Source organism: Dendrobates tinctorius, unplaced genomic scaffold, assembly GCF_039654945.1.
Source record: "Dendrobates tinctorius isolate UK_male_01 unplaced genomic scaffold, ASM3965494v1 ptg000001l, whole genome shotgun sequence".
NCBI lineage: Eukaryota > Metazoa > Chordata > Amphibia > Anura > Dendrobatidae > Dendrobates > Dendrobates tinctorius.
This window is the reverse complement of record NW_027361669.1, coordinates 18,820,039-18,846,918: the sequence shown is the minus strand read 5'-3', so window position 1 is coordinate 18,846,918 and position 26,880 is coordinate 18,820,039. Positions and strand designations below refer to the sequence as shown.

The following is a 26,880-nucleotide window of genomic DNA, read 5'->3' as shown; positions in this document are numbered from 1 at the left end:
GGTCCACATCCCGGGGGTAGAGAACTGGGCGGCAGACTTCCTCAGCTGGCAGGGGCTTGCATCCGGGGAATAGTCACTACACCCAGAGGTCTTTCAGCAGATTTGCCAACGGTGGGGAACACCAGATGTGGATCTGATGGCCTTCAGGGTGAACGCCAAGGTGTCCATATTTGTCGCTCGGTCCCAGGACCCGCAGGCAATCGCCGTGGATGCGCTGGTTCTGCTATGGAATCAGTTTCGCCTCCCATACCTATTTCCCCCGCTGCCACTACTTCCGAGGGTCATCAAGAAGATCAAGGCAGAAGGGGTGCCAGTGATTCTGCTGGCCCCAGACTGGCCTCGTCGGGCGTGGTACGCAGATCTGGTGCAGCTGCTAGTCGACGTGCCATGACGACTGCCAGAGCGCCCAGATCTACTTTCTCAGGGGCCAATCTGCCACCCGAACTCGGGGACCCTGTGTTTGACGGCTTGTCCGTTGAATCTTGGATTCTGACGCAGGCAGGGTTTGGGCGCAAAGTGGTTGCTACAATGATTAGCGCCTGGAAGCCTGCCTCGGCACGAATTTACCACCACACCTGGAAGGTTTTCTTTGCATGGTGTCGAGGCCACGGTTGTTCTCCACTGTGATTCTCCATCCCTAATATCTTGGCTTTTATCTAGTCTGGCTTAGACTCAGGCTTGGCCCCCAGTTCTCTCAGGAGACAGATATCGGCTTTATCCATCCTTTTTCAGCGCAGGATTGCTACCAACTTGCAGGTAAAGACTTTCATCCAGGGGGTCTCCCACTTAGTACCTCCCTATAAGGCACCTATGGACGCCTGGGACCTTAACCTGGTCCTAAGTGTTCTGCAGGATGCTCCATTTGAGCCGCTTCAGGATGTCTCTTTGTCATACCTTTCCTGGAAGGTGGTGTTCCTGGTAGCTAAAACATCAATCAGGCGGGTCTCTGAGCTGGCAGCGCTATCTTGTCGAGCCCCGTTTCTGACCTTTCACAAAGACAAGGTGGTTCTTAGACCAGTTCCTCCTTTTTTGCCAAAAGTCGTTTCCTCATTTCATATTAATGAGGATATTGTCTTGCCCTCTTTTTGTCCAGCACTGGTACACCGTGTGGAAAAGGCCCTGCATAAATTAGACCTGGTGAGAGCACTCAGGAGGTACGTGTCGCGGACGGCACCCTTTCGTTAGTCAGACGCGCTGTTCGTGCTCCCTGAAGGTTGCAGGAAGGGACTCGCTGCCTCAAAATCGACCATAGCCAGATGGATTCGTTCGGCTATTCAGGAGTCCTACCGCATCAGAGGCGTGCCGATTCCAGGAGGGATCAGAGCACACTCTACTCGGGCAGTGGGCGCCTCTTGGGCGCTTCGGCACCAGGCTTCGACAGAACAGGTTTGCAAGGCAGCAACCTGGTCAAGCCTGCACACGTTTACTAAACATTACAATATCCATACTCAGGCTTCAGCGGATGCGATCCTGTGTAGAAGGATTCTCCAAACAGCGGTGGCGCACTTTTAGACAGGAGGTGCATGTAGCTTGGATCGGTGAGTCAACTTCCCAACCAGGGCCTGCTTTAGGAAGTCCCACAGTACCTGTGTCCCCCAATGAGGCGAAGGAGAAACATGGACTTTTGTGATAACTCACCGTAAAATCCTTTTCTCCGAGACACTCATTGGGGGACACAGCACCCACCCTGATAGCATATTAATTAAACAAACTTGGCTATCTGTATGATATTAGGGTGGTTATTTTCTAGACATGTTGTTACCTGCATTAAGGTTGATGTTTCCTGATTTTTGTTTGATCTCCTACTGCTTTTGCAACAAACTGGTTTCCGCCTGCAGTCGGGTCGAGGGTGTATACGGCGGAGGAGGAGCTAACCTCTTTTTTTTTTTTTCTCTTACTGTCAGCCTCCAGGCGGCAGTAGCATACACCCACAGTACCTGTATCCCCCAATGAGCGTCTCGGAGAAAAGGATTTTACGGTGAGTTATCACAAAAATCCATGTTTTACTGGTACCACCAAGGTACATACAACGTTAGTGGCTGGGTGACCAGCAATTTCGTGACTTTAAACATTTTTCTATATAGCTTCCATTGTGTGCAATAAATAATGTTACTTTGCACTATTAGGGTCATGTACTCAAATCTCGCGAAAGACAATATGTGCAAGGAGTTTGTATGTTCTCCCCGTGTTTACATGGGTTTCCCCCCGGATTCTCCAGTCTCCTCCCACACTCCAAAGACATACTGATAGGGAATCTAGATTGTGAGTTCCATCGGGGACAGTGCCAATAATGTCTGTAAAGCGCTGTGGTAATTAATGGCGGTATTATAAGCGAGTAGAAAGCATGAATATTATTTTTTTATCTGTTTGATTTTATAATTTTCTTATACAGAACCTTTTGACCTAAACATTTAGTTCGCTTTTGTCCAAGTAGACTACATACTGAACAGCGCCTGGATACAATATAAAATATATTTGTAAAAAATAAATAAATAAAAAAAATTAAATACGGGTCAGACATTGAAGTATGTGGGACACTGACGTTTTTCATAATAATTCTGAACTTCTTTATAATTGTCCTAAGGAATTTTATTGGCCAATCATTTGCCTGTACAGCTTTAGGCAATTATCTGGTCGCCTTACCGGGGTTCTCCTGGCTTGAACCAGAAGTGTAAAGTTACTCTATGTGGGGTGCATGTGGTCATGATTTCCTGGTATTGCATTTGCCCCTGTGAGTAGATGCTCTCATGACTACATGTATGTGATTTGCATAGTTGCAATCATGTGCCTACTAGACATGTTTGGCTACTTTCCATATAAGTGAATTGAGAGAAGCTGGAGGAGTTTAGTTGGAATGTGACTGTTAAGTAATATGCAAATCAGATACATTCAGTCCTTTGACCGAGCACTCACTTCTACAATAACAAGATATTGTGACAGCATGTGGTACAAACTGTTATCCCGAGCCTGTATAACCCCTTTATTAGTTGCATGTTCTGCTGTCGAAGTAAATAAACCCTGGACCATCCGCTGCCTACTTACTGCTTTGCTTACAAGTTATGATCGCTCTATGCATCTTGTTACCATTGAACATTCTGCAGGGTAAATCTAGACGGCTTTAATGTAAGGTAATTACAAGGTTATATGTAAAATGTAAGTAATCTGTCTGTATCAGAACCAATGTAGTTATTTCTGAACATAGTAATTGTGTGTGTGTGTGTGTGTGTGTGTGTGTGTACGTTTTATTCTTATCTTATTCTTGTGCCTCCATAGATTCCAGCCATGATCGAGCAGGAACAAATCTGAGATATTTTGAACGACTTCTGGAGAAGCAAAGAACAGAAGTGAAGGATAACAAGACTGCGGAGAAGGAAACTTCCACCCCAAGTTCTGGTGTCTATACCAGACCCTTGGACTACCTACCCGAGCGAGACACTTATGAAGCCCTGTGCCGTGGGGAAGGAGTAAAAATGGTACCAGTACCCTGAAGTGTTAGGAAATGATTGTGCCATGCATCAGCCCCTTGCCTTAGCAGTGTGATCTATCAGAATCAGGACTTATTCATTTATAGTCTTAATTTTTATTTAAACTAATATACAATATATATACTGTATTTACCGTATATACTTGATTATAAGCTGAGGCACCTAATTTTGCCACGGAAAACTGGGTTAGCTTATTGACTCGAGTATACGCCGTGTATGCATTCTTCCCTCATCGCTGTCCTGGTATGCGTGGCTACCCCCCATCGCTGTCCTGGTATGCGTGGCTACCCCCTGTTGCTGTCCGGGTATGCGTGGCTATCCCCCCCCCCCCCCCCCCCGTAGCTGTCCTGGTATGCGTGGCTACCCACGTACCTGTCATCGTATGCATGCTTCCTATTCCAAAAAAAAACATCCTACTCACCCTCCAGCGTGCCTTCGCAGCATCTCGTTGGTGCCGGCTTCTTGCAGCTCTTCTGTGCTGAGTGATCACATGGCACCGCTCATTAAGGTAATGAATATGCGCTCCACACCTATGGGAGTGGAGATACGTGCATCTTCATTACCTTAATGACCGGTGCCACATGATCGACCAGCACAGGAGAGCTGCAGGAAGCCGGCATCAACAAGATGCTACGAGGGCGTCGGGACCAACAAGATGCTACAAGGGCACGCTGGAGGGTGAGTAGGAGCTGATGTCTTCTGGAAGCAGGCAGCTGCAGCTGTCACTGTGCGTGCTGTAAGAGAAATGAATATTCATTTCTCTTTAGCAGCGGCACAGACTTTAGCCCAAATGTAAAAGAAAAAAAGGGTAATGGGGAAGAAGACACACAAACAAACAGTAGGAAAAGCAACAGAGAATAACCAGGTAATGATCCCAAGCTGAGGAGCTGGATTGCCAAAGCCATCTGTGTTGAAATATAGCCAGCAAACATGTAGGTGCAAGGTGAGTATATGTAGCCCCTCCCAACATTTAATAGAAGAGAACTAAATGGGGAAGCAAGAGACATCTGAATAAAACCACAACAAAGAATGGAAAGAAAAGGCAGAAGGACCATCAGTACGCAGCAAGAGGTCACGGGTTCAAGTCCTGAAACTGAGGCATTACACTTGTTAGTAGATTTTTGCAGTCATTTAAAATTCTAATAAATGAGTATAAATAAATACCCTAAATAAATGTTGCAAAGGTGGGCACGTCTATGCATGGCTGTCAGGGCTAACCCTCATTGGCTGTGCAGTGTTCTCTCTGCTCTAGCCTTGTCAGTATGTGACACAGGCACAGTGGGTACACCCTCTGTTTGCATTATCTGGACATTCCTTACATTGAGGAAGCTTAAAATGACCTTATTTCTGCTGCAATGTTTAGATGCTATGCCACTCAGACTAATAAGTGCTGCTGAAAGGATTTTGCTTTTTTCTTTTTAACAGTAAGTGGGAAATATTTTTGGTATGTAATGAATAGCAATAGAAAGCTCTCTGAGCCCTTCCTCATGTGTGATGAAAATCACACGTCAGTAGGAAATGTATGGAGCGGGCACTGTAGCTGATGTGTGGCAGGTGCCCCAGGCTATACAGCTGACAGTTATCTTCAGCTGCTGGGATTATTAGTACCTGTCACAGTAGTTTAATTCTTTAGAAGCGTCCCTTTGTCACCTCCCCCATTAGCCAATTACAGTGCAATCACAGCGTGCCAATGCTTTGTAATGTTAATACTCTGACCTGGCCCTGACTCGGGACAGTACACAGAAGTATTGCGCTATATTAAACCATTGATCAAGTGATCACATACTCAAGTACTCTAGTGATCCATAAAAAAAACACAAAATGAAATCTAAACATTTACTCCTCTTTTTCCATTCATAGGGTAAAATACTATAAACCAAAAAGAGAAACTTAATTGGACATTCAGAAAAGTTGAAATTATCTTGATATTTATCACTTATGGTAGAAACTGCATAAAAAATGAAATCTCAGTTATGCAGTCCACTGGTCTTGATTAATCGGGGCTATAATGTGTGCTATTTGTTGTTAAACTGTGAAATGGGCTTAAACAGTTTGTAGTTTGTAATATTTTATGCCTTTGTGCCACTAACTTTTTTTTTTTACTTAAGTTTGCATAAAATTAGCCTTGTGAGTTTTAACTAAACCATTCCTGCATATTTTTATATTTGGTGTGATTTTTAGACTCCCAGAAGAAAGAAGAGACTCTTTTGTCGGTATCATGACGGATTCCGGAATCCGCTTCTGATTTTGACACCCATTAAGGAAGAAGATGAGTGGGATAGTCCGCGCATTGTGCGTTACTTGGATGTTTTGTCCAATGATGAAATCGAGAAAATTAAAGAGCTGGCTAAGCCAAAAGTAAGTACATTTTGTGATTTTCTTGCTCGGCAAAACATCATACACTTGCATATATAAATAACCTATCAATAGGGTAGCAAAGAGCAAGTGACGGGTTCAAACAATAACTGCAGAAAAATGCACAACATTTTTTTTAAAATAGTCGTAGCGATTCTTCTCTTAATCTCCTCTTTCTCTTTGAGCATATTTAAGTTGATTAATATTTACGATCTCCCCTGTGTGTCTCGAGTTCAGCAACGTCCCCATCTCCTCATCCTCGCTTGTATCTGGCTGTAACACAACTGGCAGCAGCAGATGTCTGCCGGCTTTGCCCAATCTGCAGTGGGACAAAAGATTAAGCCTTAACCCATTGGTTAAGTAGTGGTGGGCCTTAGTTGCCCAACATCCAAAGATGGAATTAATCTGAAGGTTATTAAAGGGGTTGTCGATTTTGATGCCTTACCTTTAGCATCTGTTATCAATATCAAATTAGTGGGGTCTGAACAGCACGGCTTCATACACTATGTAGTGGCTGTTCTCAGATACTGCGGCTCAACTGAAAACAGTTGATGAGTGGGTGGTGGCAGCTGTCTGACCATAACGATCTAATATTGATGATCAATCCAAATGAAAGTCCATAAATAACAAAATGGCGCACAACAGTTTTTTGTTCTCTGTGAGATAAGTAAAAGTAGAAATGCTGCATGCTGTGAAACAATGAGAACAGCTAGAGTTCTTATCTCTGCCTTTCATGGATGAGATGGGAACAGCTGTTTCTCAGTCCAAGGCACCAGAGGCAGTGTTACCAGAACACCTGGATCTGGAGATACGATCCAGAGCTGCATTCACAAGTCTTCAGGCTCTTTGTGATCACACCGTTCTTGCTGGCTCAGTGTCTTGCACTGTTTGAGCCTTCTTCACTGTGTAATGTACAATAATATGATGTAGGTAATTCTAAATTCATATCATGTTTTAGCCACAAATAGCTGGCTTCGCTTGGGATTCCATCCGAAGCCCTGGACAATTGTGTTTAATGAAGATCATGAGTTCACTTTGTCAAAAAGGTGTAAACTGCCAAAGAGGAGAAAAGATACCACAACGTGACTCTAATTATAGAAGGATAGGGAAAATGAAGGGAGGTCAGCTCACCAGTCTTGGTTGCGATCCATAATCCTCCTGCGCACGGAGTCACCTTGATCAGGGGTGTTGACTGAAGCAGAATAAAGGATGGAATCTCCAGCGCTGGACTTCAGTTAAAAATTCATCATTTATTGTAAATTCTTAAAATCGAACAGAAAAAAGTATGGATAAGGACATACAGGCAGATGGGGTCTCTGGTGGTCTCCAACCAATGCGTTTCGACCTAGAGGGTCTTACTCATGAGACTCTGTCTCCTTTAATAATCTCAATAGTTGCTTCGTCACATACACCATTTTTCAGGTCATCAGATTGAAGGCCTGATTGAGCCACGGATGTTACACTAAAATATTTGAACCCAGCCTAAAACTGTCTAGAGCAATCTGCCACAGCCCTTAATAATTATCATTCACTGTATGACCCATATGTTTTTTGTTTTTATCACAGTGCCATGGATGATAGACATCTAAGAAATGGAGTTTGTCAAATCATCCATTGGATGAATTAATTTTTTTAAAATCTCTTTATCCTTGCACCATGCATCGCTGGATATTTCTGTTGTTGAGACAAGCTCTAGATAGAAGAATACCTATAAAGAAATGTGCAAGGCTCAAAATCAATAAATGTATTCTTTATTGGATAGAAAAGTAATTAAAATGATAAAAATAGACAAACAAAATAGTAACAGTAAGTAAATGCTAACAAAACTCCCTTGTGTGAATACTACAAATCAATGCAATTATATCGTGTGCAATCACAGTATTGAGGACGGATACTGAAATGGTACAAGCCAAAATATCCAGTGCTCTATAAGTTTTGGCTCCTTAAGGTACATAAAACATCCAAATGACCCTGATCTAAAGTTCACATACCCCATTTCTTAATACCGTGTATTGCCCCCTATAACATCATTGACACCTTGAAGTCTTTTGTGGTAGTTGTGGATGAGGTTCTTTATTTTCTCAGATGGTAAAGCTGCCCACTCTTAGCAAAAAGCCTCCAGTTCCTGTAAATTCCTGGGGTGTCTAGCATGAACTATGCGCTTGAGATCTCCCCAGAGTGTCTCAATGATATTGAGGTCAGGAGACTGAGATGGCCACTCCAGAACCTTCACTTTGTTCTGCTGTAGCCAATAACCGGTCGATTTGACCTTGTGTTTTGGATCATTGTCATGTTGGACCATACAAGTACATCCCATGCGTAGCTTCCGGGCTGATGATTGCAAATTTGCTCCAGTATTTGCTGATAACGTGCTTCATTCATCTTTCCTTCAACTTTGACCAAGTTTCCTGTCCCTTTGTAGCTCACACATCCCTAAAACATCAGCGATCCATTTCCGTGCTTTACAATAGGAATAGTATTCCTTTTATCATAGGCCTTGTTGACCTCCTCCAAATGTAATGTTTTTGGTTGTGGCCAAAAAGTTCAATTTTGGTCTCATCACTCCAGCTGACTTCTGGTATTGAGGCTTGTCTCTGTGCTTTTTTGCGTATTGTAGGCAAGATACTTTGTGGCATTTGCGCAGTTATGGCTTTCTTCTGGCGACTCGACCATGCAGCCCATTTTTCTTCAAGTGCCTCCTTATTGTGCATCTTGAAACAGCCACACTGCTAGTTTCAGAGAGTCCAGTATTTCAGCTGATGTTGTTTGGGTTTTTTTTTTCTTTGCATCCTGAACAATTTTCCTGGTAGTGGTGGATGAAATTTTTGTTGGTCTACCTGACCGTGGTTTTGTTTTTACAGATCCCCTGATTTTCCATTTGTTAATCACAGTTTGAACGCTGCTGACTGCCATTATCAATTCATTGGATATCTTTTTGTATCCCTTTCCTGTTTTATACAGTTCAACTACCTTTTTCGGTAGATCCGTTGACATTTCTTTTGCTTTCCCCATGGCTCACAAAACAGAAATGTCAGTGGCTGGATTAAAGATGCAAGAGTCTGTCTGGATCCCAGAAACTCACTCAGGTTTTATGCACACACTGATTACAAGCAAACAGGTCACAGGTGAGGATGTTACCTTTAGTAGCCATTCAAACCCATTCCAAACAGCTAAACATATTTGGTAGTTTTTACTCCCATTGACATTAATGACGTTCTGCAGTGTTTGACGAACATTGCAAAAACAATATTTGCTGCCGATCGTATTCGGAACCGAATCTGAACAAATTCACTCAACTCTAGCTGTCGTTATGATTTAAAAGAGAAAACACAGTAGTTTGACCCAACCACTAACCATGGTTGGAGAAAAAGTTTTGGTGTTATCATTCACATTCTCTGAAAAAAGGCCAAGAATGCAAAAATTCTGCCGAGGTATGTAAACTTTTGAGCACAACTGTAATATACAGGACCTCTGTGATTTTCTCCAGTTGGACAATGGCTTTGTGATGGATTGCCCACCGAAAAAATTGCAATACAGTGATAATGAATGAACTCTCATAGCAAGCAGCAGATGTTTTAAATGTGAATGTTTATAAATGTGTGTGCCAAAATCTGCAAAATGTTTGTGTAACAGAGAATTAACGCAATGTATTTAAAAAGTCATCCATCCAGTGTCGTCTTTGTTTCCTCATTGTCTAGATTAAATCTTGTTATTCTAGTATACAGCATAGCTTTACATTTAGAGTATAGTTGGAGGAGGCCAATCGGTCATGTCCAATTTCCCTTCAGTTTTTCGAAGCAGCTTTTGCTGTGTGTACGTGGAAAGCACAAGTCTTTGATTTACAGATTTTGAAAATTAAAAGCCAAAAAAAGCAGATGGAAGAAAGACTCTCAATATGGAAAGAATCAAAATAAAATATTCGCAGCGCTGATCTAACTTTACCCAAACTGAATTCCATATTTTATTTGGCAGAAATGTTTTGGCTTCTTGAAGTTCATCACAAGGTACTAGAAGGGTTCCACATGCCTTTAGCTGATGTACTGCTAATGACCGTGGTAGTAGTCCTTTTCTACTCATTCACCTTACTTTTTACTTTGTTCCTTTTCTGGCAGAAGGCCTTCATATGTTGGTCGTATAGCTTGCTTTTAATCATGCAGTATCAGAATAACTGTTTGACCTTTGATGTCCATCTGGCCCTCCAGGGCAGGAAAAATCACCCAAAATTTGCAACAATGAAAGAAAGACCCATCAGCACCATCATGATGAAAAGATTGTTAAATGCAGACTAACACATTGTAAAGAAATGGTTCAAATCCGCTGACATATTTGCTTGCAGATTTTCCAATTTACTGCATGTGAATAAGACAATTCATCAAGCACGGTATACCAGTTTGAAATATCACTACATTTTTGGGGAACTCATAATTTTGCCACTCTTGGTGTTTTTACCCCAGTGTTGGCCAGCTCTGCCTACTTCTTGAACAATGAGCTTAGCTAGCTAAATGGGGTGTGAATGAGTCCTGACAAATTTGTTGTTCACACCACAAAAAGCGGTGCGCCAGTCATTTCTTGCAGTGGTACATAGTATGAAAGGTGCAATAAATGAATTAAGAAGCATATACCGTTTATTGATTTTGGCACATCTTTCTTCAGTGCACATTTCAAGACTGTCCTTAAAAATGAAGGTGGCCTTAAAGGGAATCAGTCACCAGGCTTTCAACCCAAAACTCTTTAAAAGCACAAATAGTTATAGCTCCCTTACTTGAAGTCATAATAAAGGAGCTATCATTCAAGCAGGAGAAAGCAGTGCTGCGCAGGAATAGAGCTGGAGTGACAGAGGCTTGGGCAGTGCTTCCAATCACACAAAGCTCTTTAGCCTAATTGGCATATTGATTCAAATGCAGATTTCTCGGTAACTGAATAACAGACTGTATAGCTAAAGGTCTGGACTTGTCTTTGCAAGAGCTACGTGTGCATATAAATAGTGTAAGAGGTGAAATGCTGCTGAAAGATTCCCCTTAATATCTTTGAAGATTCATGTTACTGACTGCTGTTGTGATTCAAGATATGTGTTGAGAAGGAAGTGGCTCCTGTAGCCTACTGTGTACTGCCCATCCGAGTCAGGGGACCCCATTGTAGAGATTAGTGTGAATCCCATCTCTGGGATATCCTGTCAAATTGCCATAAATGTGTATACCCCTCTAATGTCAGAAGATGATAGCTTACCTAAGTGGCTTTTTTTCTGCTAAAATATTGCTTGTCTGACCAGCTGTTTCAACGCAATTATCGTACTAAATCTGTAGGAGTTCTCTGGAGCTGGGGCCGAGTTCTACATATTAAAGGGTAAAGTAGTATTTTTTTTCTCCACATCTGCCTTTTTTGGAGTATAAAATTTTGAAATTGCCAAACATCCCTAGTATATGTTTATTCACTATGACTACTGACAGACGGGATGAAAACTAATTCCACACTATTCAGATAATCCGATCCAAGTGATTTGGCAACAAAAATTGTATAACTAAAGAAGAGTGCCAAACTGAGGGCAAAAGAAGTAGCTCGCATATGCATTATTATGCTAAAAACTTGGTAGTACGTCAGTACTTTTCAGGATCTGGTTTTATGCCTGTGGTCGGGACTGTATACCTGAGGACACTTTTTGGTAGCGGTGAAGCTACCACTAATGGTATCATGTGTTTGGTCCAAATTGGGATTTTTTTTTATATCTATTTAACCTGGGAAGAAAAGACAAAAAAAAACCAGTCATGCAGCTGGGACACATTAACTGTATGATCAATCAACACTTGTACAATAATAGGAAATGAATAGTCTAATTAAACTTTTTATTTTCTCATTTCTCCTTTTTTGTTTATTAACAAATCTTTCATAAGCTGGAAAATAAAGTATAATGGGGTCACCGGTCCAAGTTTCAGAGTGGCCAGATTGACTCATGTTGGCCATCATGCAGCCACAGAACGCGTTACGCTTTTACTTAGTGTTCCTTTTATAAAATATAAACAATCGTCTTCATTTTGTACTTTTACTAAACGTCTTCTTATATGTCAGAGGCTTTTTAAATGCTTCAGGTCTGTTATCAATTCTTATACCAAAATTTCAGTGTACATATCCACAGGACCCTTCCGCTACTGAGATTTTGCAAGTAAATCTCCAGTGGTAAATACGGGTGTGAATTTTGGACTGTAAAAAGGTGCAGTTTGGGTGCACATTTTGCTTTTAACTACTACTGTAACATGCACATCAATGGAAGAAAATACCCTTATCATTCTATTTGAGAGAGAGGAGGAAATATCTGCAGGTAATCCAACCCAACTGAAGTCTGGCCAGCTGGTTCTTTCAGAGCGATCTTATCACAGTACTTAACCATTATACCAAACGTCTTTTCCATACGATCTACTGTCAAGTAGACCATCATAAAAGTCCTAATGTATAAATTTGTATAGGTTTAGACTGTTCTTGTTGTTGCCCAAAAAAAAAATTTCCTTTTATACCCAGCAACAGAAAAAGTATTCAATTCTGTGCAAACATTTATGGCAAGTGTGCAAAAAGTGCTGCAAACAAAAAATGCTTTAAAAAATAAAATATTTACTTTATTTATCAATCAATAAAATGCAACGTGAATAGGCAAAAGAGAAATCCAAAGCAATATTTGGTGTGATTACCCTTTGCCTTCAAAACCGCATCAAATCTTCTAGATACACTCTCACACAGTTTATGAAGGAACTCTGTAGGGAGGTTGATCCAAACATCTTGAAGAACCAACCAAAGATCTTTTGCAGATGTAGCACTTGCGATATAGTCATGCAATCCCTGACATCCTCGATGATGTTGCGATGATGTCAGGACTCTTTGAGGCCACATCATTTCAGGACTTCTTCTTTTTCTTTATTCTGAATACTTTGTAATGACATTGGCTTTATATTTAGTGTTGTCCTCCTGCAGAATGAATTTGATGCCAATTGGATGCCTCACTAATGGTTTTGCATGATGGATATGTACGTATCTATCTGCCTGTATAACTCAGCACTGAAGACATTAAGAAACTGGCAACATTGAGGACCACAGATGCAATGACTGTCCAAGGAAACTTGGTGCTGCAGATGAAAGACAACTGCATGCATCACTTCAAAATCTGGAGACGTCCAGCAGTGTCATCTGATTAGAACTGACCGCAGCCAGTGGGATTCAGCTACACCAATTTGTTCAGAGAAATATGGCCAGAAGTAATCTTAAAGGGAATATGTCACCCCTTTTTTCGAATATGAGCTGCCGGCATCGACATCAGGGGCTTATCTACAGCATTCTGTAATGCTGTAGATGTGCCCCCGATGTAACCTGAAAGATTAGAAAAACAAGTTATATTATACTCACCAGCAGGGGGGATGGTCTGGTCCGATGGGTGTCCTCTTCCGGAGCCTACGCACTGCAGGACTCTGCTCTGATCCGGCGCCTGCGCACTGCCTCAACAGGGCAGAGCAGTGCGCCTGTGCAGGAGCCACGACAGGAGGGAAAGAAGAGGACGATATCGTATGAAGATGGGAGGCGCCGGACCAGACCACGACACTGACCGAACCCCCCCCCGGTGAGTATAATCTGGCTCTTTTTTTTTTCTTCTCTTTCAGGTTACATCGGGGGCTTATACAGCATTACGGAATGCTAGTTAAGAATGGTGGTGGTTCCCTACAACGTTCAACTGCATTTAAAGATTAATGGTGTCCTCAGTGCAGAGAAATACATGCAGAAAATATGCATATGCTAAGCCATTGTGCAATACCATCAGAGAGGTACCAAAGAAAAGGAGAACCTGAGTCACCATATATTAAAGATGTGCCAATTTTATTGATACAAAATATATCTAATAAATATCAATTACAAAAATATTAAAAATTCAAAACATGTATGGAGAATATTGTGATCCACAAGATTAACAATAAATAATAAGCAGCTGCAAAATTAGGACCAGGCCAGCATATTGGAAAATAGACAAAAACCTTTGTCAATAATCTTATTATATAGCCTCATGGAAAAGTAATGGGATGGATCAAACCATCCACCCACATGGATTGTGAGAGATTGAATGAATCCTCCCAAACTAAACCGTGTATCTGTAACAGACTTGTATTTATCAGAAATATAGCTCTCATTGAACGATATGCAGTAACAATAAATGTAAGAAATAGAGTTAATTACACATAAGAACAGTAACTTCTAGTCCTAGATGCGGCCACAATCCCCGATGCACGTTTCGCAAGCGTAATGGTCGCTTTCTTTTTGCAGCAGCACAACTTCACCAAATATGCAACCCATGTCACTAATAACTTCCTTCAGTGTAAAGAAGAACATAGAGAGCTGGAAGTGATGATGTGGATTCCACAGAGCCCTGATCTCAACGTTGAGTTTGTCTGGGAGATTACATAAAGATGGAGAATTTTGCATACCTACATCTGGTGCATATCTGTGGTTGGTTCTACCAAATTTTTAACAACCTCCTTGGCAAGTTTCTTCAAACACTGTGTGCAAGTTTACCTAGAAGAATTGATGTAGTTTTGAAAACAAAGGGTGATCACACCAAATATTGATTTGATTTAGATTTCTTTTGTTTATTCACTTTGCATTTTATTCACTGACAAAAAATAAATGACTAACCGTTATATTTTTTAAAACATTCTGGCTGGGTGTACACTGTCATTAATTGGCAGCGCTTTGGACGCAGCACATGTCCGCTGTGTCCAAAGCGCTGCCGGCTATTGAACGCAGGTGAATCCTCTGCGATCACTGAACCATGTAGAATCACCAAGTCCTATAGGTTTTATGGGTGAGATTTATCTTCTGGGACTCCTGTCTCTGCAAGATGAATAGACACACTGCGGTCTGGGAAGACACTCCGCATGTCCAGGTCTGCGGGTGATCTGCGGGCGTTGGAGCACACATAGTGGACATGGGATTTCTTGTAGTCCCATCCTCTATGCTGTAACATCTGGACGCTGCGGGTTGGACGCTGTGGATGTACGCAGCGTCCAACCCACAGCCGTTACTGACCGTGTGCACATACCCGCTTACATTGCAGAATAGTTTGCACATTTGCCTAAAACTTTTGCTCACAGACCAATTGCTTCCAAGGCACCAGAGAGATAATTTAATTCCTTTATTTATCCACATGCATCATAAAAGCAATGTTTCGGCTAGAAAGCAGCAGCCTTTTACATTGCATAAGCAAAATGGCCGATGAAGCTTATGCTTGAAAAAGGCCACTTTCTGGCTGAAACATTGCTTTTATGAAGCAGTTGGATAAAGGTATGAAATGATCTCTGTGGTGCCTTGGAAGCAATCTGTCTCTGGATTTGCTGGTAACTCGGGGTAAGAGGGGAGGTAACGTCGGCTGTGGACAAAGCAATATAAGTTTTGGAGCAGGTGTATGCGTCATTGGATTACAGGAGTAGTTCACCTACCACATTTTGCGAGACCGTTTTGGGTTCTGTTAGACCTAATCCATTGTCATGGCTTTTTGCCATGTAAGATAACCCTTGTAAAAGTTTGACTAATTATAATATGCCTCATATTTTATCAATTAACATATTATTTTGTTTTTTTTGCAGCTGGCCAGAGCTACAGTTCGTGACCCTAAAACTGGCATTTTAACCACTGCAAACTATAGGGTATCTAAAAGGTAAGAAATAGAGGCTTTTGTTCTGAACGCTACATGGAAGCCACCTATAGTTAGCAAAATGCACAATATCTTACAAAATAACACGGACCCCAACAATTAGGAGCAGTGCAATATTAGTTATATGTTGTCCAATCTCTCTGTATTGCCTTTTATTCTATTAACCGAGGCTAATAAAATGCTACTTATTTGTAACCAAATAATACAATCTACTCTGTCCCATTGGGAATGCTGCCCCCCCATGATCTCTGCACAGGTTATAGAGCATCCCTATACAAGGTCCCATAGAAGTCGATGGACATCTCCAGTGTGTTGTTTCCTATTGTAATGTTGATGCATATCCTGAAATGGGGAACAGAAGCTCAGGCAAGATGGCCGTCCCCGTGATAATGGACCGAGAGGAAAATAAAAACAGATCAGAAAAAAATGTATCACCAACTTGTTTTAATTGTTACAAAATGCTTTGGAGGTTTTGTTTGTGTTTATTATTTGGAAACCAATGTTTGTTAAACTCCTGATTTTTCTTGCCTTGTTTTCTCGCCAGCCAATAACACCACACTGTAGTACTTGTACGATTTGTCTGAGGCGCCCAGCTTTAGGTATATTTGTGATTGCACATAGATAAGTTTTAGTTTGTTAGGACACTTTTTGTTTTCCATCTCGCACAAGCTTCCAAATTTGTGTTCCCTTGATGAATGAAAAAGTTTAATTTTCGCATTCACCCTCATCACCCCTTCTAGTACTATTGAGATGATGATCTGTTACAGTACAGCAATGTACGCCATATTTTATGGGTTGGGCACAGTGGTCACACCAGTCTGTCCGGGACTGCCACGTCGGAGCTGGTTTGCCATCATGGGGTTGCCATGTTTTCTTTCTTGAAAGCACTGATATTTGCTGTTATATGTACATCATCCAGAAGTCTACCCATTGTTCATATCTAGTGCCTGGCTGGAGGAATACGATGACCCTGTCGTTGCTCGGGTGAATCACCGCATGCAAGCTATTACGGGCCTAACCGCTGACACGGCAGAGCTGCTGCAGGTACTATAAATCTAATGGAAACAATCATTTTAGGGGACATATATTTGTTTACATACTGTTATGATTGAGTCACCGTAGGAGGCAGACACAAAAATAGAAGCTACGTCCAGAAAACCAGAGAAGTTGGCAACTATCAGATTGCAGACCCCTGAACCTATCAACACAACTAGCAGTAGCCGTGGGGGGCTCCCACGATGCCCTAGACCCCTCGATCACAGCCGGAGCGCTAAATAGCCTAAAGACAGAAAAGGAAATCTAAACTGCCCCAGAGCAGACCCCAAAGTAAAAGGCAGCCCCCAACATATAATGGTGAAGCAAGATGAAAAAACACTCACACAGATAGAAAGATAGGCTGAGCAAACGATGGGGCCCAAGCTAGCTAAACAGAACAGGAAAGGAAGGTTGCTGTCTGCAATCTGCCCAAACCCTATCAAAGACATAAGCCAACAAGCTGATATGAAAAAGACCCTGAAGCAGCTCGCCTTCAAAAACTAAATCAGCACTCAGGTATTTTCAAAAGACTGAGCTAAAGGAATTCAGCACACCCCAGCAGGGAATGGCAGAAATCCAGAAAAACAAAGCAAAACAAAGTCTAAGCACAAATGCAAAAGGCCGATCAGAAAACTTAGCTTTAGAGGAGCAGGAATTCAGACTGGTCTCCAAGGATCCCACAGAGAAATCACCCGCAGGGCAGAAGGGCGTCGGCCGCCTTATATCCAGTCAGTAACTCCACTCAGCCAGTCATCATCATCAGACTCAGGTGTTTGATGATCAGGCTCACTACCTTTCTTTACCAGAAGAGGGAGTGCCTCGGGCCTCAGTAGTGAAGGGGAAAATGAACTCACAACACATACATAACTAGCGACTATCATTATAGTTGAATTATTAAAGGGAATCTGTCACCAGGTTTTCCTTACCCCATATGAGAGCAGCATGATGTATGGGCTGAGACCATGATTCCAGTGATTTGTCACTTACTGCTCTGCATGCTGTCATTTTGATCACTGGTTTTCCTGCTGCAGATTTAGCAGTGCCCAAAATGCTGAACCCTATATAACCCCATCCTTACCACTGTTGGTCAGCTATTTGTGTACCCTGTGCATAGGCTGAAAGCTGCAAATTAGTGGGGGGGGCAGGGTTCTAAAGAGCAGGAGGATCACATGGCACCAGACAAGTAGTCCTGTAGTGATATCTGCTGATAAATTACCGTATATACTCGTGTATAAGCCGACCCCCCCCTAATTTTGCAAACTGGGAAAACTTATTGACTCGCGTATAAGCCTGAGGTGGAAAATGCAGCAGCTACTGGTAAATTTAAAAAATAATAATAGATACCAATAAAAGTAAAATTAATTGAGACATCAGTAGGTTAAATGTTTTTGAATAGCCATATTGAATCAGGAGCCCCATATAATGCGCCATACAGTTCATGATGGCTCCATAAGATGCTCCATACAAAATACACCCCATATAATGCTGCACAAAGGTTAATAATGGCTCCATAAGATGCTCCATAAAATAATATACCCTATATGCTGCTCCATAAAGGTTATGGCCCCATAAGATGCTCCATAGAATACCCACATAAAATGCTCCATACATTATGCCCCCATAAGATGCTCCATATAATAGGCCTCCATAAGATGCTCCATAAAGGTTATGCCCACATAAGATGCTCCATAGAATATGCCCCCATAAGATGCTCCATAGAATAGGCCCCCATAGAATGCCCCATAGAATAATCCCCTTATGCTGCCGCTGCTGCAAATAACAAAAAAAAAGTGACATACTCACCTCTCCGTCGCTGGGGGCCAGGTGCCGTTGTCGCTGCTGGCTCAGGACTTGGCACCTGAGATTTTCACCTGTCCCACGCTGCTCGCCGCTGTCTGCCACATCATCTGTCAGTGACGTTCAGGCAGCAGAGGGCGCGGCGCGCGCTAAAAACATCGCCGCGCCTTCTAACCTAAACATCACTGACAGGATGCGGCAGGCAGCCGTGAGCAGCGTGGGAACGGGGACAGGTGAATATAGCATATACTTACCCCCTCCTGGCGCGGTCTCTGCAACCCCGTTCTCCCACGGTCTTCGGCGCCTGCCTTCAGTGGTCACATGATACCGCTTATTAAAGACATGAATATGCGCATATTCATGTCTTTAATGAGCGGTGCCACGTGACCGCTGAATGCAGTTGCCAGAGACTATGGGACAAGCAGGGGGGCTGCAGAGATCGCGTCAGGAGGAGTTAAGTATGATGTCTGACATCCCCGCTCCCCCTCCCCCGCCGACCCCCAGGTATATGACTCGCATATAAGCTGAGGGGGGGGACTTTCAGCCCAAAAAATGGGCTGAAAATCTCGGCGTATACACAAGTATATGCGGTAACACCAACACACGGACCAGTAAGTGACACATTGCTGGAATCAGGCTCTCAGCTGCTGCAGCACGTTGCTCACAGATTATATAGCAAACGCCTGCTGATGGATTAACTTTAAACTAAAGGGATTTTTAACTTTAAACTAAAGGGATTTTACTTTTCAACTTATGTTTTTGTTTTTTTTGTTTTTTTAAATGTGGCCCTGTTAAAAATGGTAAAAATCAACTGGTACTCACCTTCCCTGAGTCCAGATCTATATGTGTACCTCTGCTGAAAAGGACAATTCCTTTAATACAATAATTTAATAATTCTAATGTCATGATGTATTTAAAGGGAACCTGTCAGCAGGATTGTGCACAGTAACCTACAGACAGTGTCAGGTCGGTGCCGTTGTACTGATTACAATGATACCTGGTGATGAAATCCGTCTTGTGGTTGTTGTGTAAGCTTTATTTTCAGTTTTGAGCTAATGATATGCTCGTGATTCGGGGCAGCCTGTGGGGGGTCTTAATGCGTTGCTCTGATTAGGTATTCATAATGCATTCATAATACAGACTGCTGATAGGTCAGTGATCCCTCAATGACCTGCCCCCTAGTTTACATAATGAATATTATATATATTGAGGAAAAACAACCCTTCTGCAGGAAGGAACCAGCCGTGGCACCTGCGCTGCAGAATAACCGCATGTGTACTATGTGTATAATTATTATGGTTGAGGTTATCCTAATATTTAAAAAAAAAAAAAATCCATTTGAAAATGGCGCCTGCATAGTGTCAGCTATCAGTGTATATAGAGGTGATCCTATAGCTGCTACTGTGCAGGCGCCGCCATCTTGGAATAGGAATTTTTTTCTTGCGCTGCTAATTGTGTGTAATAATGGGATGCTGGGACACACGTTTCGTGATGGGCTTTCACGTGTGGCCGCCTAGTGGGTATGATGAGCATTGCAACTTCTTGAGAATCAGCAGAACCACAGAGATGAGCCGGCGCATAAGTTGGTATATGTGTAATGTGTGAGCGCATGTTCACACTGTAACCATTTCACAATCAATCACCCAACAAAAAACAAAAAGAAATTGGAGTTCTTAACCAAATTTATGAAAAGCTAAGTGGACAGGTATATAAGAGAACGTGCAGCAGACTCTGCTTTTCTATACAGTGAATTACAAGTATGTACAGGCTTGTTACTGACCCATCGACATATGGCAGGAAGATAAGTGACATTAAAGCGAGTCAGTCACCAGGTTCCCTGCCATGGGAAGGACTTGAGCACTTGGTTCTGGCTGCAGGAGATGAACACTGATGTAGCAAATGATTGGCGCAGTGGTATCGGCCATTACTTTATGCTGGCGTCCGCTATGGCGGCGTAAGCCTGGTGGAAGGATCTTATTAACGTAAAACTGCTGACAGCCCCTTTGATAATCATTGGAAGAAAGTTCTGTAGAAAATGTAGTTTTACCGTTTTATTAATGCAATAAAATGGTGTAGTGATAACGGACTTCTGATTGTACATTTCCTGCTGACAGGTAGCAAACTACGGCATGGGAGGCCAGTATGAGCCACATTTTGATTTTTCCAGGGTAAGTCCATTTCAGAATGTGTTTTGCGCCTTTTACATTCTTACAGTTGCTTTTCTTATTAACATTAATTGCCTTCTAACACTTTTGATCATTTAATTTATGCATCTGTGTTTCTGTACTTTTTTTATTACCCCATATTTCAAGAATCCATTTTTGGTTATACATAACAACCAATTTCTATTTCCAGCATTAGTCCACCACTCTTGTAATGAACCACGATCTCCTAGTCATTGTATTACTGAACCAATACATGTAGAGTCCCTCTGCAGCTCACCATCGCCACCTTGTGGCTCTATTCTAGTGCATTAAATTACTACATACAGTACATGACAGAAGAATATTTAGAATTGAGAGTCCTCAGTGGTTGATACATTTTAATGGCTAACTGAAAAGAGGGTAACAAATAGCAAGCTTTCGAGACTACTCAGGTCTCTTCATCAGGCATAGGTTAATACAACATCTTAGTCTTTGCCTGATGATGAGACCTGCGTAGTCTCGAAAGCTTGCAATGTGTTACCATCTTTTCAGTTAGCCATTAAAAGGTATAAACCACTGAGGACTCTCAATTCTAAATATTTTTCTATCTACTGGTTAACACGGTACACAGACATATATCAAGTCACATTACTGTTGGAGCTGTGTCACAACTGAATGTTTCTGATCACAGGGAATCGATCAAACAAGTCATTTAATCTGAGAGCACTATGATGTAGTGAAAGAGACCCTGATTCCAGTGATGTTTCCTTTACTAGGTACTGTTTTTTCTGTTTCAATGCAATCAGTGTTTTATAAGCAGGAGATAACTTCAGGACAACTAGGTCCAACCACACCCTACCACTGATGATCAGCTTTATTTCCCTGTACAATATTCATGGAAAGCTGGTACTCAGTGGTGTGGGTGGGGTTACACCGGGCTCATCAGTCTGAGCTCTGCTAGATTCTAACACAGCTGCTGCAATCAGTCTCTCTGCTCCTACGCCATGCTGCTGTTAGATTACATACCAGATACCTGCTGTCCGATTCCCTTGAAATCATCAGTGCGATTTCCACAGATCCTTTGTAGCTCAGTATGATTCATTGTAACCCATTACCACTAGAGGGAGCGCTATACCACCGCTTTTATCAGAGGGTCTTCTGTTTAACAGAAATGATGTCATAGCTAGCCCCCTCCAACATTACTAGGGAAGGAGCTGCAACTCCATTAGTACATAGGTAGATATTTTTTACCTTTGACCAGTTTGTAGTTAGTGTAATAGATACATAAATGCAAAAGCAATTCCACAGAAGACCTGTCCTCTCTCTTGACATGTAACAATACAATGCAGCTTTCAGGTTTCTTAAATGTCATTTCTACTGTAAATCTAATGCCATTCATTATCAATGGCTTGTGTGTCTCTACAGCCTGACACTGTCAGGATTCATATGACATTTTTACCATATAAGGGGGAGGTAAAATCTATTATCTGTTTGTTGTATTTTGTTTTTACAACTCCAAGAGGAATGTCACAAAGCAGAATTTAAAAATTGATAGCCTTGTAGGGGATGTAGCCCTTTTAAAAGCCTCATCTTTAGTGTTCTAACGTCTGCCTCTGTTGGGCAGAACATGGTTTAATTACTGACACTAATTAGGGTTCTTGGTTACCCCAACCGCCCTCACTAATAATTGACAGTACTGACTGCAGAGAAACCTCAGGCAATCCAGCACTGTCACCCGGCAGCGCCACACTAAGGTTGCACCAGGCACCCTAATTAGCAGATATCGCTACTTTTCAGTTTCTGCAGAGCTGCAGCAATTAAGACACAAAGGTCTAGATTTATATATTTTTAGTAAAAATGGCTCTGAGGCTACGTTCACACAACTGTATTTTTGGTCAGAGTGCTGTCTGTTGAAAAAACTGACATCACATGGACAGCACACAGACAATGCTATTCAGTATAAATATGACTGTTCAGATGAGTATTTGCACACGGACAGACTATCTGTATGGTAAAAATCGGACTATACACTATATCTTACATATTTCCAATGACTCGCCTATTCGAGTCTATAGGTGATCCACCCCCCCCCCCCCAAAAAAAAACAAAAAAAAAAAAAACAGGTCCCATACTGATCATTTGTGCTGCATCCAAATTTTTTGGATGCTTTGCAATCCTTAATATAGGGAGCCATTATTGATCTTGTAAATTTTATTCACTATATTGCAAAGGTATAAAATCGGATGCCATCTAGACTGCATGCGGTTGGCAATACAGTTGAATAATAATCTTTTTTTTTTTAAATGCGTTTGTGTGAACTTAGTCTAGTAGTGAGATTTATATTTGCGCCTTTTTCCACTTTTTAATTTGTGCCTAAACAACGTGTGCTTGGTTTTCTTTATCCAGCTCTTTAGACTAATTCATAATTTGAGACTTTTCAAAATGTCGCGCAACAAAATTTGTGCACAATTGTACGCTAATAACCCTGTTAGAAGTACATAATGTAATGTTATTTTTTTGCAGTTGAAGAATAATGTATGACATTTTCATTGATCATGAGACTTTTTGATGAAAGATCGTGTTTAATTTTGCACAAAATTCATCAAGCGGCCTCTGCGATGTTGATGTGCCTTAATAAAAACGACAACAATTAAAACGAAAGATAAAAGAATCGTCACAAAAATAGCTCCATGTGCTTAGTTTATTCTTTATTGAAAGTTATTGGTTGACAGCTTCCTTTATGAAGATTTTGCAGTATTGCTACTTTGTGGCAAATGCAATGGTTAGTCATTCAGTTTTGTGTAGAAAGGCAAAAATGTTGTGATCATCCAAGCAGATGTATACCTGGAGTTCACGCTGGTGGAGTTTATGCATGTTGTCACTTTTTTTTTTTTCATGAAATTAAAATATTTTGCAAGCTGTTTTAAAGAATCTTAAAAAAATGACCTGCAACTTCAAAGGGACTCTGTATCAGGACCAAAGACGTACCGATCCTATACACGGTGCAGTCATTTCTGAGATTACTCTTCTTGTGCTGCTATGTAGTCATTGTAAATGCCAAAATGTTTCATTTTTTGCTATTATTGGTGGTGGGTGACGCAGGATGCAATTCTGCTTTGCGGCTTGTCTGGCTATGAAGTTTGTATCATTGACCTTTCATTTAAAATTGGCCACTTACCAAATTGATTGATTGAAATCTGCACAGAAAATCAAATTTTGTGACGTGTAATACATTCTTGCTGGAAAACGACTATCTGTACATTACTATGGCTTCAAAATACCCAATTAATTAATCTAAATGTTGGATTTGCTTCCGCTAGCTTGCTTAGCCGCTCTTCACCGCGTGCTAGAGAATGTATACAGGGAGCTTTAGCACGTTCTGCTTGCAAACATGTCACTATAAAATTATAGTCGCTTTTGCAAGGGGCCAGGTTTATTTTTATTAATCAATTTTGAAAATCCCCAAGAAAAACCATAACATACGACCAAATGTATTATGATCAAATAAGTCACGCAGGACTTAACAAAACTTGTAATGATAACAATATTCATGCGGAAATATAAACAGGTCGCTCAACATTGCAGCTGCAAAAAAAACAAACTAAATTTTAATATCAGCCCTTGAAAAATTATTCTGAAAATTCCAACATAGAGGTGAGAAAGAGGGAAATAGGAAAAAAAAATAAGTAAAAAAAATTTTTAGGGAGGGTGGGAGGATTCGAAGGGAGAAGAGGGATGAAAGAAGGGAGGTAACAGGGAGAAGGTGTATGGAAAAGGGGAGGGAGGAAAAGATGAGGGAAACGGGGCGACAATCTTGAGGTAAGCACACAGCCACAACCCAGAAACACTTCACGAGAGAACGACCCATATATTGGAACAGTTTATAAAAATCCGCTGAGTCCTGAAACAGGATCCAGTCGCTCCACAATCTCCTAAAACTATCACCGCTGTGAGTTCTTCCATCCTACAAATATTAACTGTCTCGGCAAACCATTCTGACATTAGGGGAGTGTGGGTTGTTTTCCAATATCTTGGAATCACTGACCGCGCTGCAGCTAAATAAAATCGGAGACTATCTTTCTTTTGAGAACCAATTGAAGAGGGAAGAATAAAAAGAAGAGCAATCTAAGGGCTGAACTCCAGACTCCTACCCGTAACCAAAGAGTAGTTTCAAAAAACCTTTTCCCAGAATGGCTTGATTCTACTGCCAGCTGTATTTTTATAATTATTATTTTATGAGGAAGAGTGCGGTACTTTACAGCGCACTGTACAATTGTAGGAGGTGCAAAAAGACTACAGTTAAAATTTAAAATTTGATGCATGAGTAGAGCAATACTGTAGTTACAAAATGAGAGAACTTTGCCTGTTTGAGCTTATAATTTAATAGATCTAAAGCAGACCTTACAGCTGAGACGTGCTGCCCTATCCACGGCATACATGTTCAACTGCAGTATTTCAGAGAAAAACATAGTTTAGTATGCTTCTCCCTGCCCTGGAGTGCTTGTGTGTATAGAAATAGACCTGTCAATCCCGGGCACCTGGTGGAGAGCATCCACCGGGGACTCAATTGTCTGACTTGTTAGTTACAGGAAAATATATCTTTGTACGGCGATGGCCAGTAGATAGAAAAATATTAAGATTTGAGAGTCCTCAGTGGCTGATACCATCTTTTTAGTTAGCCATTAAAAGGTAACAAATTTCATGCTTTAGAGACTACTCAGGTCTCTTCATCAGGCATAGAATAACACATAGCACAATCTGAAGTCACATACTTGTACACAACAGGGCATGGGAATAATGCAATAGATAAGACAAGTGACGTGAAACAGCTATCATTAAGGGAGAGGGCGAAACAGTTGTGGCTGTAAATATTGTAACAGTTCATAGATGAGGATTCTGAAAATTTTGCTTTCCTGTGATTGAGGTCTGGTCCATGGTTGTGATGCCCCCACAAGGTCTGATAAGCACATCCTTTAGTTGATGTAGAAAGACATAAATCCATGCGACACATTCATTCCTGCATTGAGTGTGTCAAATGTTGTCATAAGTTTATACTCCCAGACTCTTCTGTCTCTGAGATTTGAAGTTACCTTTTAATACAAGTAATTTCATGTCCATGGTGCTGTGATCAGTGACACAAAAATGTTTGCCCAGAGGTAGATCCACTCTTTTTTCTCTTATTGTGTGGCGATGAGAATTCATCCTTGTTCTCAGTTTTTGCTCTGTCTCCCCTCACATAAAGCCCCCTAGTTGGACATTTTGTACATATAATTAAGTACTCCACATTAGATGTGATGCAGCTGAAAGAACCTGGGATCTTGTAGCCCTGATGTGAGTTGGGGATCTTTTTCTTGTCCATGGTCATTATAAATTGACAGGCTTTACATTTTTTTCTGGTTGCAAGGAAAGGTTCCTGCAGCTGTTGGGGAGGACAGGGAGCTTTTGACTGATGCTTCTTAGATTTAGGGGCTGCCTAAAACACAGAAGTGGGGCATCTGGAAGTGTTGATTGTAATCAGGCATCTTTTTGTAGTAAAGGTAGTTTCTGAGCAGCTCCACTTAGCACCTCCAGAATTGGATTGTAGGTGACTACTAGAAACACTCAATTGCTTTTCTTGTGTAGTTTTGTAATGTACGTAGGAGACGATTCCTTGATATTCTGTTGCCTCTTGCAATCTGGTATTCAATTGTTCTTGGATGGTAGCCCTGATTCAAAGAGGGTTTTCTGAGGCCACCAATGTGTTCCTCTCTATCCATAGGGTTAGAACATATCCGTATGTGTCTGATGGCTTGGCTGTAGACAATAGAGTTTGTATTTTGGATGAAAACTGTCCCATTGTACCGTCAATTGGCTTCTGGTACAGGGACATCTCTATTTCGTTGTTCTATAGCTCTGATGGTGTCCAAAAAGTTAATTTCCGTACCAGAGGAGTTGAGTGTTAAGTTGATGCTGGAATGAAATTGATTAAAGTGTTCATGGAACGTCATTAGCTGATAGCATCTAATGATGTTCCATGAACACTATAATCAGTTTTATTCCATTTTATAATGCCCACGGACAAGATAAAGATCCCCAACTCAAATCAGGACTACAAGTTCCTAGGTACTTTCTGATGCATCACATCTAATGTAGTGTACTGTATTTTTCACGCCCATGGGAGTGGAATGCCATGAATATTCATTCTCTTTAGTAGCAGCACAGGTGACCGCCGGCAGCTGCAGGAAGGTTCCAGCTGACACTGTGCTCGCTATTAAAGAGCAATGAATACTCACTGCTCTCCATGCATACAGTCCCAGCATGCAGTGCAGTGAGTATTCCGGCAGTTGCCCTTCGGCTTGCAGTCAGCGCACGACGTCCCTGCCACTGCCGCTCCCCCACCTCCCCA

The 26,880-nt window shown here is 41.6% G+C and overlaps 1 protein-coding gene across 3 annotated transcripts in view; it reads left to right on the top strand.

The window, feature by feature from the left end:
• P4HA2 (prolyl 4-hydroxylase subunit alpha 2) overlaps nt 1-26,880 on the top strand; it is a 146,074-nt gene that overhangs the window by 86,675 nt on the left and 32,519 nt on the right. For all 3 annotated transcript variants that reach the window (XM_073569882.1, XM_073569928.1, XM_073570004.1), the window contains exons 7-11: nt 3,274-3,473; nt 5,667-5,843; nt 15,452-15,522; nt 16,464-16,563; nt 20,466-20,519. In XM_073569882.1, coding sequence (XP_073425983.1) covers nt 3,274-3,473; nt 5,667-5,843; nt 15,452-15,522; nt 16,464-16,563; nt 20,466-20,519 — 602 coding nt within the window. The remainder of the gene's footprint in view (nt 1-3,273; nt 3,474-5,666; nt 5,844-15,451; nt 15,523-16,463; nt 16,564-20,465; nt 20,520-26,880) is intronic.